Source organism: Symphalangus syndactylus, chromosome 11 (genome assembly GCF_028878055.3).
Source record: "Symphalangus syndactylus isolate Jambi chromosome 11, NHGRI_mSymSyn1-v2.1_pri, whole genome shotgun sequence".
In the NCBI taxonomy this organism is placed as follows: Eukaryota; Metazoa; Chordata; class Mammalia; order Primates; family Hylobatidae; genus Symphalangus; species Symphalangus syndactylus.
This window is the reverse complement of record NC_072433.2, coordinates 24,755,602-24,772,882: the sequence shown is the minus strand read 5'-3', so window position 1 is coordinate 24,772,882 and position 17,281 is coordinate 24,755,602. Positions and strand designations below refer to the sequence as shown.

General features: G+C 44.4%; 1 protein-coding gene across 5 annotated transcripts in view; it reads left to right on the top strand.

The window, feature by feature from the left end:
- TANGO6 (transport and golgi organization 6 homolog) overlaps nucleotides 1–17,281 on the top strand; it is a 263,274-nt gene that overhangs the window by 70,465 nt on the left and 175,528 nt on the right. For all 5 annotated transcript variants that reach the window (XM_055298416.2, XM_055298415.2, XM_055298418.2 and 2 more), the window contains exon 12: nucleotides 9,426–9,560. In XM_055298416.2, coding sequence (XP_055154391.1) covers nucleotides 9,426–9,560 — 135 coding nt within the window. The remainder of the gene's footprint in view (nucleotides 1–9,425; nucleotides 9,561–17,281) is intronic.

Sequence of the window (17,281 nt, the reverse complement as noted above, 5' to 3'; positions counted from 1 at the left end):
CTCAGGATGCTAGTTGGAAGGGGAAATGGTCTAAAAACTGATATGACTTGAGCTTTTGCACTTAGCTCCCTTTACTCCTAATTAAGGAACAATGGTGTCAGGCTGGTACAAAAATGATTTGTCCCATTAAATTATCTTTCAGCTAAGGTTAAAATGTATCAGGGCAAAAAGAACCACAAGGAAATATTAAATTGCACTGGGTAATGTCACTGCTCGTGATAATATTGGTATATTGTTTTATTTTATTTTATTTTTTTGAGACGGAGTCTCTCTCTGTCGCCCAGGCTGGAGTGCAGTGGCGCAATCTCAGCTCACTGCAACCTCCACCTCCTGGGTTCAAGCGATTCTCCTGCCTCAGCCTTCCAAGGAGCTGGGATTACAGGTGTACACCATTGTGCCCAGCTAATTTTTGTATTTTTAGTAGAGATGGGGTTTCACCATGTTGGCCAGGCTGATCTTGAACTCCTGACCTCAGGTGATCCACCCACCTTGGCCTCCCATAGTGCTGGGATTACAGGCGTGAGCTACCGTGCCCAGCCATTATTGGTATATTATTTTGAAACACACATATAGATGAAGAAAATAAGTTAATATAATTTTGTGAATATTATTAGGAATCAATATTTTTAGCATAAAAAAAAGAGGTATAAAGTAAAGAACCAGAGCAAAGACCCTATAATTTATTTTATTTTATTTTAAGAGACAGAGTCTCGCTATGTTGCCCAGGCTGGACTTGAATTCCTGGGCTCAAGCGATTCTCCCACCTCAGCCTCCCAAGTAGCTGAGACCACAGGTACACACCACCGTGCCTAGCTTAAAACCCTGTAATATTGAATTTCAGTTGGAAATATTAGTATGAACTCATAATTTATTTTTCTCTCTTTAAAAAATAGATATTTCCAGCTCAGTCCATTGTCAATCCCAAGAAGCAATGACAACCCAGTGGCAATAAGCATTCTTAGTGACAATTTATAGTTTCTTTTTTTTTTTTTGAGACCAAGTCTGACTCTATCGGCCCAGGCTGGAGTGCAGTGGTGCGATCTCGGCTCATTGCAACCTCCACCTCCCGGGTTCAGGTGATTCTCCTGCCTCAGCCTCCCAAGTAGCTGGGATTACAGGCACATGCCACCACGCCTGGCTAATTTTTGTATTTTTAGTAGAGACGGGGTTTCGCCATGTTGGCCAGGCTGGTCTTGAACTCCTGACCTCAACCAATCCACCTGTCTTCGGCCTCCCAAAGTGCTGGGATTACAGGCATGAGCCACTGTGCCCAGCCCAATTTATAGTTTCTAAATACCATTTTCTACTAAAAGAATTCTAAGCTCTATATGGAATAAGGTTGATTCAAAGTCTGAGGCAGGCAGGAATCATACATTTATAAGCCTCAAGGCATCTTGTTGTGCTTAAATACAAGGAAACGACCTAAGATGAATGGGATCATATCTGTAGCACACTGGAGCCAACTTGAAGGGACTCCCATTGCCATAGATAGGACAATTAGATCATTAAAACGAATAATGCCTGCAACGGTTGAAGTACATCAAAGATATAAAAATCTGAGTCAAAGAAAAAAACCCTCATAGGACATCTTTGCGATTGCCAGGGCATCAACTCATTATTTTGTACCTGGATAAGTAAAGGGAAAGAATAAAGCATTTGTCTTGTGTTTCCTGTAGGAATTGTATGTCAGGGTAACCAAATGGTATATGAAGGAAAATCTTTCTTTATAGGAGAATCACAGCTAAAAATTCAAAAAGAAAACTAGAAAATTACATCTTGGCTGGGTGCTATGACTCACGCCTGTAATCTTAGCCCTTTGGGAGTCTGAAGCAGGAGGATTGCCTGAGCCCAGGAGTTCAAGACCAGCCTGGGCAACATGGCAAAACCTCACCTCTACTGAAAATACAAAAACTAGACCGGGTGCAGTGGCTCACGCCTGGAATCCCAGCACTTCGGGAGGCTGAGGTGGGCAGATCACTTGAGGCCAGGAGTTTGAGACCAGCCTGGCCAACATGGTGAAACCCCATCTCCACTAAAAATACAAAAAATTAACCAGGCATGGTGGCACGTGCCTATAATCCCAACTACTGGGAGGCTGAAGCAGGAGAATCGCTTGAACTTGGGAGGCGGAGGTTGCAGTGAGCCGAGATCGCACCACTGCACTGCGCTCCAGGCTGGGTGACAAGAGCAAAACTCCATCTCAAAAAACAAAAAACATTTAAACAATAGGGAAGTTCATAATGTAAAAAATAGGGACTTCTGGTGAAAGACAGTGTACTGAACACTTTTTTTTTTTTCTTTTTTTTTTCTTTTTTTTTTTTTTTAGACGGAGTCTCACTCTGTTCGCCCAGGCTGGAGTGCAGTGGCGTGATCTTGGCTCACTGCAAGCTCTGCCTCCTGAGTTCACGCCATTCTCCTGCCCCAGCCTCTGGAGTAGCTGGGACTACAGGCACCCGCCACCGCGCCCGGCTAATTTTTTGTATTTTTAGTAGAGACGGGGTTTCACCGTGGTCTCGATCTCCTGACCTTGTGGTCCACCCACCTCGGCCTCCCAAAGTGCTGGGATTACAGGCGTGAGCCACCGCGCCCGGCCGTGAACACATGTTTATCTGCTCCCTCTGGAAGCCACAGGGACCAACAGAGCAGCAGAGAAGAGACCTAAAAGGTAATAGCCAGCCACGTGTGGTGGCTCACGCCTGTAATCCCAGCACTTTGGGAGGCCAAGGTGAGCGAAGCATTTGAGCCCAGGTGTTCGAGACCAGCCTGATCAACATAGCAAGACCCCATCTCTAAAAAAAAAAAAAAAATTAACAGGGTGTGGTGGCAAGCGCCTGTAATCCCAGCTATTTGGGAGGCTGAGGCATGAAAAATGCTTGAACTCGGGAGGCGGAGGTTGCAGTGAGCCGAGATTGCGCCACTGCACTCCAGCTTGAGTGACAGAGTGAGACTCAAAAAAAAAAAAAAAGGGTAATAACAAATGTTACAAAGTTCAGTGGCAAGATCATAGCTCACTGCAGCCTTCCACCCACTGGGTTCAAGCAATCCTCCCCCCTTAGCCTCTCAAATAGCTGGGACTACAGGCATGCACCACCATGCCCAGCTAATTGTTTTTTGTTTTTTGTTTTGAAACAGAGTCTCATTCTGTCGCCCAGGCTGGAGTGCAGCGGCGCAATTTCGTCTTACTGCAACCTGTGCCTCCCGGGTTCAAGCGGTTCTCGTGCCTCAGCCTCCCGAGTAGCTAGGATTATAGGCACCCAACACCACGCCTGGCTAATTTTTGTATTTTTAGTAGAGATGGGGTTTCACCATGTTGGCCAGGCTAGTCTCAAACTCCTGACCTCAGGTGATCCACCCACCTTGGCCTCCCAAAGTGCTGGGATTAGAGGTGTAAGCCACTGTGCCCGGCCTAAATTTTTTTTTTTTTTTTGAAAGAAAAATAAGAAAAAAAGGAGCAGGCTCCTTTTTACTGCAGAACCCTGGATGGACAGGAAGCACCAGATAAGCTCTAAAAATGGAGTTGAATTTAGAGCTTAAAACAGTTTGAAAGGCTGTATAGGATTCAGTAAATTCCTTCATTCGTTCCTTCCCTTTGTACAACCACCTCCCCTTCCCAGCAAAAGACTGGAGGTTTACTCTTGAGAGATGTTGAGCCCAAGGGACTCTGAACTGGGTGGGAGAGGAGAACTGAAAAATAGGAGGTATAAGTTGAAGTCTGCGTCCTCAAAAATGAGGCCTCCACCCCTTCCATTCAGGTATCAGAGTCTTGGCAGCAGGTTTAGACACCCCCATAGGACTACTATGAGGATTAAATGAGTTAATACGTGTAACGTGTTCAGAATTGTGCTTGGTAAATAGTAAATGTTTAATATTATTATTATTTTTGAGACGGAGTTTCACTCTTGTTGCCCAGGCTGGAGTGCAATGGCGCGATCTCGGCTTACCACAACCTCTGCCTCCCTGGTTCAAGCGATTTTCCTTCCTCAGCCTCCAGAGTTGCTGGGATTACAGGTGCCTGCAACCACACCTGGCTAATTTTTGTATTTTTAGTAGAGATGGGGTTTCTCCATGTTGGTCAGGCTGGTCTCAAACTCCCAACCTCAGGTGATCTGCCTGCCTCAGCCTCCCAAAGTGCTGGGATTACAGGCATGAGCCACTGCGCCTGGACTTAATGTTATTAATAAACTAAACAGTTTATTATTAAACCAAACTAAAAGTGGTTGCTTCTGTACAGCCTGAATCAGATGGGAAGAAATGAAGTAGGGCACTGCTATTTTTCACTATAAGCTTTCAGGAATATTTGGCTTTTAAAATTATGTACGTTTATAAGAAGTTTTAAGTAAAAAGTAAAGATCTGTCCCCACTCTCCACAACGTATATAAATTTTAGAACAGGCTTCAGTCACACACCTATTCTTGTGGCTGGAAGCCCCACCAAAATCACAGGAAATGTATAGTAGGGGGAGGAGCTGCTGTCCAAATGGGTAGGGGGTTTTGGGGTTAACACAAAGAAAGTTTGGCGGAAAGAGTACTTCATAGATGACAATGATTGTTGGCTATCTCTTTACAGTTAACAGTTCCCTGAATTTTTTTTAAAACATACATACAAACATAGAAAGTGTCTATTTTAGTAATAGGATCATACTACTTGTTTTTATATCTGTATACACACATACACACATACACACACACACACACACACACATATAGATAGTGGAGGACGGATGCAATGGCTTATGCTTGTTATCCCAGCACTTTGGGAGGCTACTTGGGAGGCTGAAGCAGGAGAATTGCTTGAACCCGGAAGGCGGAGGTCGCAGTGAGCCAAGATCACGCCACTGCACTCCAGCCTGGGTAACAGAGCTAACCTCTCTCAAAAAAAAAAAAAAAAAAAAAAAGCCGAAAGGCATTTAGAAAAAGTTGGAAGGCTAAATAGTCCTAGTTGAGTAATTTAGGAATGCTTTATATATTTTTTGTTATTGTTGTTAGAGACAGGGTCTCACTCTGTTGCCCAGGCTGGAGTGCAGTGGCGAAATAGCTCCCTGCAAACTTGAACTCCTTGGCTCATGCAATCCTCCCACCTCAGCTTCCTGGGTAGCCAGCACTACAGATGTGTGCCACTGTACCTGGCTAATTTTTTAATTTTTTGTAGAGACAGGGTCTCACTTTGTTGCCAGGCTGGTCTTGAACTCCTGGCCTAAAGTGATCTCCTGCCTTGGCCTCCCAAAGTATTAGGTTACAGGCGTTAGCCACTGTGCCCAGCTAAGGAGTGCTTTAGAAAACTCCCTGGAGGCAAAATAGTTGGCCCAAGATAGTAGAAACAGTTTCTACCTAGTTTCTCTAGAAAGGGCCAGTGTCCTTATCTTCTAGTATGAATAAAATCTTAGGGATGGAGGAGGTGGTGAAAACTGCCATAAACAGCATTGTTCATTTCAGTAAGTGGAACTTTTAATAACCTTTCTAGTTTCCTGCGTTGCTTCAGAAGACAAGTGTTAACAAGCCATTCTCCTGACTTTAAGCTTGCAATAAAGATTCTAGCACAGCATGTGATTTGTCCAGAGAATTAAACATGCAAGCTTGCATGTTGTTTGGAGGCTTATTATGACCTTCTCAGCCTTTCCATTTCTAAAATGATTTCTCTCTTTTGAGTCATTAATCCTAAGTATGAGTGTGTGTGTGCATGCATGTGTATTTGTGTGCTGTCATTTATTCAAAGGTGTTTTTACTTAAGGTGATTAATCCAAATGCATTGAAAATGATGCTGACCATATTAATTCTATTTAAAGCTTAGTTGTTAGCCAAATGCTATATAAAATCTTGTCTAGGAACAGTCTTAATCCTTTCAAATATTTAATACTTAAAAAAAGACTCTAGATCAGGGGTCTCCAACCCCCAGGCCATGGACTGGTACTGTTCTATGGCCTGTTAGGAACCGGGCCGCATAACTGGAGGTGAGCAGTGCACAAGTGAGCTTTACCACCTGAGCGCCGCCTCCTATCAGATCAGCAGCAGCATTAGATTCTCATAGGAGCACGAACCCTGTTGTGAACTGTGCATGTGAGGGATCTAGGTTGTGCAGTCCTTATGAGAATCTAACTAACACCTGATGATCTGAGGTGGAACAGTTTCATCCTGAAACCATTCCCCGCCCCTCTCCCCCTCCCGCCCCTGCCAACCCCGGTGCGTGGAAGAATCGTCTTCCATGAAACCGGTCCCTGATGCCAAAAGGGTTGGGGATCGCTACTGTCAATCATTTGCACAGATGGTTCGAAGACACTGGCTTCTAGATGAAGTTGAACACTACCCCTCCATTCTTTACTTTCTAGAATGAGACTGTCAAAATGTCGGGAGTGAGTCAGGGCAGGAATCCCTGAGGAGGAAACCTCCTTTTGAGAAGCAGATCCAGGACCCTCTGACATAGTGAGAAAGTAACAGGTCATTTTTTATAAAGAGTTTTTTTTTAGAGCAGTTTTAGATTCACAACAAAATTGAACAGAAGAGACAGGGATTTCCCTTGCACTCCCTGCACTCACACAACATAGCCTCCTCCATTGTCAACATCTCCCACCAGAGTGATGCATTTTTTGCAGCTGATCAGTCTACATTGACACATCACCACCCAATGTCCATAGTTTACACTAGGGCTCACTCTTGGTGTTGTACAGCCTATGGATTTGGACAAATTTGTAATGCCCTGTATCTACCATGATGGTATCATACAGAATAGTTTCACCACCCTAAAAATCCTCTATGCTCCACCTGTTCTGTTCTCCCTCTCTCCTCACCCCGGCAACCCTTGATCTTTTTACTGTCTGCATAGTTTTGCCTTTTCCAAAATGTAATATAGTTGAAGTCATACAGCATGTAGCATTTTCAGCTTGGCTTCTTTCCCTTAGTAATATGCATTCGAGTTTCCTCCATGTCTTTTCATAGCTTGATTGCCCATTTTTTTGGTGCTGTTTTTCCATTGTTTGGATGTATCACAGTTTATTGATGCATTCACCTACTGAAGGACATCTTGGTTACTTCCAAGTTTTTTTTTGTTTTTTTTTTTGAGACGGAGTCTTGCTGTGTCACCCAGGCTGGAGTGCAGTGGCGCGATCTCGGCTCACTGCAAGCTCCGCCTCCCGGGTTCAGGCCATTCTCCTGCCTCAGCCTCCCGAGGAGCTGGGACTACAGGCGCCTGCCAACACGCCCGGCTAATTTTTTGTATTTTTAGTAGAGACAGGGTTTCACCGTGTTAGCCAGGATGGTCTCGATCTCCTGACCTCATGATCCGCCCGCCTCGGCCTCCCAAAGTGCTGGGATTACAGGCTTGAGCCACCACGCCCGGCAGTTACTTCCAAGTTTTAACAATTATGACTAGAGCTGCTATAAACAACTATGTGCAGGTTTTTGTGTGGACATACGTTTTCAACTCATTTGGATAAATATCAAGGCAAGCAATGGCTAGACTGTATGGTGAAAGTATGTTTAGTTTTGTAAGAAACTGCCAAACTGTCTGCCAAAGTGGCTGTACCATTTTGCATTCCCAGCAGCAATGAATGAATGAGAGCTCCTGTTGATCTCCATCCTCACCAGCATTCCTGGTGAAATCAGTTCTCTGGATTTTGGCCATTCTATTAGGTGTGTAACAGTATATCACCAATGCTTTCATTTCCAGTTTTCCAGTGACATAGGATGTGGAGCATCTTTTCATATGCTTTTTTGCCATCTGTATATTTTCTTTGGCGAGATGTCGGTTCAGGACTTTTGCTCATTTTTAATTGGGCTCTTTTAGGCTGGGCGCGGTGGCTCACGCTTGTAATCCCAGCACTTTGGGAGGCCGAGGCAGGTGGATCACGAGGTCAGGAGATCGAGACCACAGTGAAACCCCGTCTCTACCAAAAATACAAAAAATTAGCCGGGCGTGGTGGCAGGCGCCTGTAGTCCCAGCTACTCAGAGAGGCTGAGGCAGGAGAATGGTGTGAACCCGGGAGGTGGAGCTTGCAGTGAGCCGAGATTGCGCCACTGCACTCCAGCCTGGGCGACAGAGCAAGACTCCGTCTCAAAAAAAAAAAAAAAAAAAAAAAAAAAAAAAAAAAAATTGGGCTCTTTTCTTTTCAAGATAGGATCTCTCTCTGTCACACAGGCTGGAGTGCAGTGACACCATCATGGCTTACTGCAGCCTTGACCTCCTGGGCTCAAGCAGTCCTCCCACCCCAGTCTCCTGAGTAGCTGGGACTAGAGGCACTTGCCACTATGCCTGGCTAATTTTTTTTTTTTTTTTTTTTTTTTTGAGATAGGGTCTCCCTCTTTTGCCCAGGCTGGAGTGTAGTGGTGCTATCTCAGCTCACTGCAACCTCCACCTCCTGGTTCAAGCGATTCTTCCACCTCAGCGTCCCGAGTAGCTGAGACCACAGGTGCGCCACCATGCCCGGATAATTTTTTGGTAGAGACAGGATTCACCATGTTGGCCAGGCTGGTCTCGACTCCTAACCTCAAGTGATCTACCCACCTGGGCCTCCCAAAGTGCTGGGATTACAGGCGTGAGCCACCGTGCTCAACCCAGGTTTTATTATTGAGCTTTAAGAGTTCTCTGTAAATTTTGGAAAACAGTCTCTTGTCAGACTGTTTTGGATGAATATTTTCTCCCGGTCTGTGGCTTCTCTTTGTATTCTCTTGACAGTGTCTTTCGCAGAGCAGGAATTTTTAACTTCAGTAAAGTCTAGCTTATCATTACTTTCTTTCACGGATTGTGCCTTTGGTGTTGTATCTGAAAAGTCATCACCATACCCAAGATCATCTAGATTTTTCATGTTATCTTCTAGGAGTTTATAATTTTGTATTTTGATTGCAGTCCGTGATCCATTTTGAGTTAATTTACAAGTCATTTTGCTTTTTAATTTTCAGGCAAAATTCATGAAAAGTAAAGGAAGTTGGAGTAGCATATTAAAACATTTGGAAAAGTATGAATAGGCTTTCTCATTTATTAAGTGTATGGCCTTAAACAAACAACCTTTTAAATTCTCAGATTCTTCATTTCATAATGAGGATAATAGTACTGACCTCGTAGAGTTGATATGAGAACTAAATGAGATTGTACATGTGAAACACTTGGGAGCTTCCCGCTTGCTGAACATGTGGAGATGCTGGGAGTGAGGCTAGCCCAGAGAGGGCATGGAAGCTACACCCCCACCCACTTGTCCTATCCATCTATCTGTTCATCTGCGTCCTTTGTAATAACCTTTATAATAAACCGGTAAATGTTTAAAAAACAAAAAGCAAAACACTGAACATCACACCTGCATGGTAAATAGCAGTTGTTCTGGATGGTTCTTGCTATCATGATGTAGATGAAGAAGATGAGGATGTAGACATAAGATGTAAGGAGAATTTTGATTTTTTTTTTTCATTCCCGATTGATTCTCAATTCCCTTTTTTTGGTAGGTGGTGGACTTTGTAGCAGCAACATTGCAGAGAGCCTGTGCAAGCCTGGCCCATCAGGCAGAGAGCACTGTGGAATCACAGACGCTGAGCATGTCCATGGGGCTGGTGGCTGTCATGCTAGGAGGAGCTGTTCAGGTGAGTTGTAGACATGAGGTAAGCTTGAATGGAGGGAAGGGAGAAGCGAAATACCAGTTGTTTTCCTTCCATACCCTTGTGAGAAATAAGAATGGATATTGTACATAGGAGAACCTGGATAAAGTAGTTAGTTTGTTAATGAGAATTCTCTCCAAAGTGGAGAACAAGAAAGTTGCACCATTTCTACTCTGTCACCTGAATAGACTTCACTATCAGAAGGGCAGGGTCCTTTCTACCTGTTACAATCTTAATTTGGGAACATCTAGCCTGGTGTTTTGCATCTGTGGTGAATACTAGATTTTCTGGCTCTCACTCTCCAAAGCTCAGCCCTTGTTTCTGCTACTGTTGTTGGGGAAAGTCCTTAGTAACCTGCTGGTTGCATAGGATTCATCTATTTTGAATGCTCCATTTTAGCACAGGATTCATTCTTCATCCCATGTCAGGTAGCATGTTAAAGCTTTGCTTCCAGCCACTTTTAAGTGTATATGTCTTTTACATTACCTAATTTATAATTTTTAAATTTATTTTTTGAAACACTACATATTGGCCAGGTGCGGTGGCTCACTGAGCCTGTAATCCCAGCACTTTGGGAGGCCAAGGTTGGTGAATCACCTGAGGTCAGGAGTTTGAGACCAGCCTGGCCAACATGGTGAAACCCCGTCTCTACTAACGAGTGAAACTCCATCTCAAAAAAAATTAAAAAAACAAACAAACAAAAAAACCTACATATTGCATACTTGTGTGCCACACATACTAAGCTATGGTGCTGGGAATACAGCAGGGGACAGGGCAGACCCTCATGAAACTTGCAGTCCAGTAAGGAAGTCAGACACTAAATGACTGTTCAGAAATATACTTAGAATTGAATGAAGGGCCTCAAAAGAGAAGTGGCAGGTACCAAGAGCACATAACATCTAACCTAGGCTGGGAAGATTTCCACCGAGGAAGTGTAAGCATAAGCTAAGATTTAAAGGAAACTCTTCCAAGTAAGGAAAACATCACGTACAAAGGCTTAGAAGCAGCAAAGAGCTTGGTATACTTGAGACACTGATAGAAGGCTGTTGTTGGTGAATTGTAGAGACCAAGGGGAAGAGCATGCCTGCAAGGACAAAAGATAGTCAAGGGCTAGACCATGCATGTGTGTGTGACTGGCTGATTACATACCAAGTTAGGTGAGGAGCCTGCAGGAAAGCAGAATAGGCTTAGTGTGAGTCTTATGAAATCTACCCTGCAGCCAGCCTGCTCATAACCCTTAACAATGAGTAGGATACCCTCTGGGAATGGATTTTTGAGCTTGAGGATTCAAATCTGACTCTGATTCTTGATGTATTAGAGTATACCTTTCACTAGCCTGTCTAGAAGGAAAGAGAATTTTATCTGGGCCTGTTATTAGTGTGAAGCCCATTTCTTGGTAGATTTACTTAGCACTTCTTTTTTTTTTTTTTTTTTTTTTTTTTTTTTTGAGACGGAGTCTCGCTCTGTCACCCAGGCTGGAGTGCAGTGGCGCAGTCTCGGCTCACTGCAAGCTCCGCCTCCCGGGTTCACGCCATTCTCCTGCCTCAGCCTCTCCAAGTAGCTGGGACTACAGGCGCCCGCCACCACGCCCGGCTAATTTTTTTTTTGTATTTTTAGTAGAGACGGGGTTTCACCGTAGTCTCGATCTCCTGACCTCGTGATCCGCCCGCCTCGGCCTCCCAAAGTGCTGGGATTACAAGCGTGAGCCACCGCGCCCGGCCAAGCACTTCTAATATATTTTCCATATTGTTTAAAAGAAAAACCTTTTGGTTCAGTTTCTAGAGCCATAGTATACCCTTGCTGTTAGAACTATCAATGTTTGGGAGGCCGAGGTGGGCGGATCACGAGGTCAGGAGATCGAGACCATCCTGGCTAACACAGTGAAACTCCGTCTCTACTAAAAATACAAAAAAAAAGGTGGTGGGCGCCTGTAGTCCCAGCTACTCGGGAGGCTGAGTCAGGAGAATGGCGTGAACCCGGGAGGCGGAGGTTGCAGTGGGTGGAGGTTGCAGTGAGCCGAGATCGCGCCACTGCACTCCGGCCTGGGTGACAGAGCGAGACTCCGTCTCAAAAAAAAAAAAAAAAAGAACTATCAAGGAAAGTTTCGGCCGGGCGCGGTGGCTCACGCTTGTAATCCCAGCACTTTGGGAGGCCGAGGCGGGCGGATCACAAGGTCAGCAGACCGAGACCACGGTGAAACCCTGTCTCTACTAAAAATACAAAAAAATTAGCCGGGCGTGGTGGCGGGCGCCTGTAGTCCCAGCTACTCGGAGAGGCTGAGGCAGGAGAATGGCGGGAACCCGGGAGGCGGAGCTTGCAGTGAGCCGAGATCGCGCCACTGCACTCCAGCCTGGGAGACAGAGCGAGACTCCGTCTCAAAAAAAAAAAAAAAAAAAAAAAAAAAAAAAGGAAAGTTTCACCGATGGAATAATTTTTCTTTTTTCTTTTCTTTTTTTTTTTTTTTTTTTCAGACAGAGTCTTACTCTGTCACCCAGGCTGGAATGCAGTGGCACAATCTCGGCTCACTGCAGCCTCTGCCTCCTGGGTTCAAGCAATTCTCCTGCCTCAGCCTCCCAAGTAGCTGGGATTACAGGCATGCGCCAACACGCCTAGCTATTTTTTTGTATTTATAGTAGAGACAGGGTTTTGCCACGTTGGCCAGGCTAGTCTCGAACCCCTGACCTCAGGTGATCCACCCGCCTCGGCCTCCCAAAGTGTTAGGATTACAGGCATGAGCCACCGCGCTCGGCCGGAATCATTTTTCTTAGGTTGTATTCTTATTGGATTTAGTTGGCCAAATTGATTTTTGGTTTTTTTGGTTGAATATTAATTTGAATAGTCTTTTTCCACAAGGTAAGAGTGTGCTTTTTTTTTTTTTTTTGGCTTCTCTTTACTTCACACTTATCATTTCAAACCACATCCCAAATGGAAGATAGATCACAAAAATCTCCATTTCCCTTTCTAGAAGCCCATTGTTGGAGGGCTGGCTGTGCACATTAGTTGTGTTCTAAGACAGACTCACCTGACTGATGTCAAGGTTATACCTTGCAGGCCCCTGCCTTTCTGTGAGCCATCCTGACTCACTGGTTACATCCGGCATTCCTCTGACTTTGCAGTTAGTTCTAAGTGAACATAAGCACGTCACCCCCTATATCTTTGCCCTAGATCTACTACTTTTTTTCTGTTTGAATCATGGATTTGTAAATGGCTTCTATAGTAATGCTGGATTTTCTTTCTTTGTATTAGAAAAAATGTCATGATTCTGAATTGTGTTTTCAGTTAATCATTGTCAGGCTAACAATATACTGTTTTTTCCCATTTCTTACTAGGATTCGTTGTTTCAGCTAATTAAAAAAGAATCTAACATCATCTGAACCTTTTTTCTTTCTAATTTATGTAATCTAAGTGATTATTAGAACATTGTGTCTGGGAAGAGGAGTTAATTTGGAAAAAGCATATATTTAAGACTGCTGACGACAAAAAAAAAAATTAAAAAAAAAAAAAAAAAAAGGCCAGGCGCGGTGGCTCATGCCTGTAATCCTAGCACTCTGGGAGGCCAAGGCGGGCGGATCACGAGGTCAGGAGTTCAAGACCAGCCTGGCAAACGTGGTAAAACCCCATCTCTACTAAAAATACAAAAATCAGCTGGGCTTGGTGGCACGTGCCTGTAATCCCAGCTACTTGGGAGGTTGAGGCAGGAGAATCGCTTGAACCCAGGAGGGGGAGGTTGCAGTGAGCAGAGACTGTGCCACTGCACTCTAGCCTGGCAGCAGAGCGAGACTCCATCTCAAAACAAACAAACACAAAAATTTATAAAAAAAAAAAAAAAGACTGCTGACAAGATAACTGTAATTCCAGGCTCATTTTCTAAATTTCAGAGTTAGTCACCACTAAAAGTATTATACATTGGTTACTCCTCCCTGTCCCCTCAAGAAGCAGTTTCTGCATGATGTTGCATTGTCCGTTGGTCTCTAAAGCACGAAGCTGAGCAGACCATTCTAGACCTTCTTTAGGAAAAACCAAAACCATGTTGTTCCAGGGAGGCACCAGAGCCTCTGGCTAAAAGCTGGGCTCCAAATCTTTAAATCTAGATTCTACTGGGGTGGGGGCCCATTATTGGGAGAGAAAAGGTGCATCTCTTCTCTAAAGGGGAAGGAGTCTTTAGCTTGGTCTTACTCTACACTGCTTAGGTCATGTTTTGTTTTGTTTTTTGTTTTTGTTTTTTTTTTGAGACGGAGTTTTGCTCTTGTTGCCCAGGCTGGAGTGCAATGGCACGATCTTGGCTGACCACAACCTCCGCCTGCTGGGTTCAAGTGATTCTCCTGCCTCAGCCTCCCAATTAGCTGGGATTACAGTCATGCACCACCACGCCTGGCTCATTTTGTATTTTTTTTTTTAGTAGAGACAGGGTTTCTCCGTGTCGGTCAGGCTAGTCCCGAACTCCCGACCTCAGGTGATCAATGCCCGCCTCGGCCTCCCAAAGTGCTGGGATTACAGGCGTGAGCCACCGCACCCGGCCTGCTTAGGTCATGTTTTTGATCAAAGGCCATTGCTCAGACTCTTTGGCAGAAAGGTTGCCATGAGCATGGACTGTGTTTTAGGTGCTGTTGACTTAAATATTAGAATCACTGCAAACGATTAGAGGCTGGGGTAGACGTAGTGGTAAGCAAGCTAGAGGTCTATTGCAGAATGGAGGAAGGGGAGAGAGGGAAGAGCCGCTGAAATCTGTTGCATGCTGGTGAGGCGAATTGGTTGAATCAGTTCCTGTGCTAGAATGCTGTCCTTTCTCTTCTTCACCGAGCCCAATTTGGGTGCTCTATAGAACTGCTTGGGAAAATTCCCATTATTTCAAGTGTTATATAGAACTCCAAAGAGCAGACAATCCTTAATTGCCGTTGCTTTCAAGCAGCCTCATTTAGAGATGTCTTACTTTCTGCCATATTTAATAAACCTGCCACAGTAGGTACTTAATTGACAGTTTTTGAATGGATGGATAAATGGAAGGAAGAAAGAATAAAAGGAAGAAAGGAAAGATGATGTCTAATGAAGGAGGCATGATTTGTTTTGTTTTGTTTTGTTTTGTTTTTTCAAAAGGGCATGGGCTCAAAAAGTTGAAGAACACTGCCCTCACCCATAGTGAGCAACCTCCAGATCTGGGCACACCCATGGGAGTGTTGTGAATGTTAGTCATGTGTTATCAGGGGCAAAGGAGAGCCATGCTTCCTGTTTTCACAGGCTTTCACTTGATTATCCTCTAGGTAATCCAGTCTTTTCTCAGAATTTCCCTAGAGTGGAGAGGCATCCTTCAACTGCTTGTATGCAGGTGATCAAACTGGCTAAAAAAGCCCTTACTTGCAAACCCCAGTGCCTCCAATTTTACAGTTTAAAAAGAAAATGACTTTCCAGTTAACTAAGCTGACTAGTTCTCTATAATTCTTTTTACTTTTGAGATTAAACCATCTATTTCTGGAATTGTCTTCATTGTGCTCATTTATACACATCGTTAAAGATTTTCAGAGCTTTGGCCAGGTGCCAGTGGCTCACGCCTATAATCCCAGTGCTTTGGGAGGCCAAAGTGGGCGGATCACCTGAGGTCAGGAGTTCCAGACCAGCCCAGCTACTCGGGAGGCTGAGGCAGGAGAATCGCTTGAACCCAAGAGGCGGAAGTTGCAGTGAGCCGAGATCACACCATTGCACTCCAGCCTGGGCAACAAGAGCAAAACTCCCTCTCAAAAAAAAAAAAGGCTCCTCAGCTGGGCATGGTGGCTCATGCCTGTAATCCCAGCACTTTGGGAGGCTGAGGTGGGAAGATCACCTGAGGTCAGGAGTTCAAGACCAGCCTGGCCAAAATGGCAAAACCCCATCTCTACTAAAAATATAAAAAAATTAGCCAGGTGTGGTGGCGGGCGCCTGTCATCCCAGCTACTTGAAAGGCTGAGGCAGGAGAATCGCTTGAACCTGGGAGGTGGAAGATGCAGTGAGCTGAGATCATGCCATTGCACTCCAGCCTGGGTGACAAGAGCGAAACTCCATCTCAAAAAAAATAAAAAAACTCCTCAGATATCTGCTGCCACCCAGTGCATTTCCCTGGACAACCCCAGGGGCTGGATGTTCAATGAGTAAATACCCCCATGCAGGATGTGGGCACCTGGTTGTCCAGCCCGAGGCCAGGGATCCCAGGTCACACCCTTGATCAGGGAGGGATCAAGGTGCTTCTGCCATGCCCAGGATTGAGAACTCTGTGGATGCAAAGAGGGGTGGGTGGGAGGCCGGGTGTGGTGGCTTATGCCTGTAATCCCAGCATTTTGGGAGGCTGAGGTGGGCGGATCACATGAGGTCAGGAGTTTGAGGCCAGCCCGGGCAACATGGCAAAACCCTGACTCTACTAAAAATACAAAAATTAGCCAGGTATGGTGGCCGCACCTGGAGTCCCAGCTACTCAAGAGGCTGAGGTGGGGGAATCGCTTGAACCTGGGAGGCGGAGGTTGCAGTGAGCCAAGATTGTGCCACTGCACTCCAGCCTGGGCCATAGAGCAAGACTCTGTCTCAAAAAAAAAAAAAATTGTGGCTCATGCCTGTAATTTCAGCACTTGGGAGGCCAAGGCGGGCAGATCACGAGGTCAGGAGATCGAGACCATCCTGGCTAACACAGTGAAACCCTGTCTCTACTAAAAATATAAAAAATTAGCCAGGCGAGGTGGCGGGCGCCTGTAGTCCCAGCTACTCGGGAGGCTGAGACAGGAGAATGGCGTGAACCCCGGGGGGCAGAGCCTGCAGTGAGACAAGATCGCGCCACTGCACTCCAGCCTGGGTGACAGCAAGACTCTGTCTCAAAAAAAAAAGAAAAGAAAAGAAAAGAAAAAATTGCAATTCCCTAATGACTTACGACACTGAGTATGTCTTCCTATGCTTATTTGCATCTGTATGTCTTCTTTGGTAGGGTGTTCTTCTTTGGTAGACCTATCTGTTTAGGTCTTTTGCCCATTTTTAAGTCAGGTTGTTCATTTTCTTACTGAGTTTTAAGAGTTCTTTGTATATTTTGGATATTAGTCCTTTTTCAGGTAAGTCTTTACAAATATTTTCTCTCATTCTTTGTCTTCTCATTCTCTTGACAGTTTCTTTTGCAGAGCAGACATTTTTAATTTTAATAAGGTCCAGGTTTTTAACTGTTTCTTTCATAGATCATGCCTTTAGTGTTGTATTTAAAAGGTCATTGCTTTTAAGAGGTCATCTCCATTTTCTACTATGTTAACTTGTAGGAGTTTTATAGTTTTGTATTTGATAGGTTTATGATCCATTTCAAGTTAACTTTTGTGCAAGGTGCAAGGTCTGTGTCTAGATTCATTTTTTCACATGTGCATGCCAGTTGTTCCAGCACCATTTGTTGAGAAAACTTTCTTTTCTACTGACACTTGTTCCAATTAAAAAAAAAAAAAGACTGTATTTTTTTTTTCCCATTTAAAGCCTTTGCTCCTTTGTCAAAGTTCAGTTGACTCTATTTATCTGGGTCTATTTCTGGCCTTTCTATTCTGTTCCATTGATCTATTTGTCTTGGCTGGTTTTTTTTTTTAGAAGAAATTGTTATATAGAAGAGAAATGAAAAAGAGGCCAAATAGACTATAGATAAATTATTCTCATTTTAGATGCTTTAAAAAAGTCCACAATATAACAGAGGCACTGAATGAAGTTTAGCATAATGATAATAC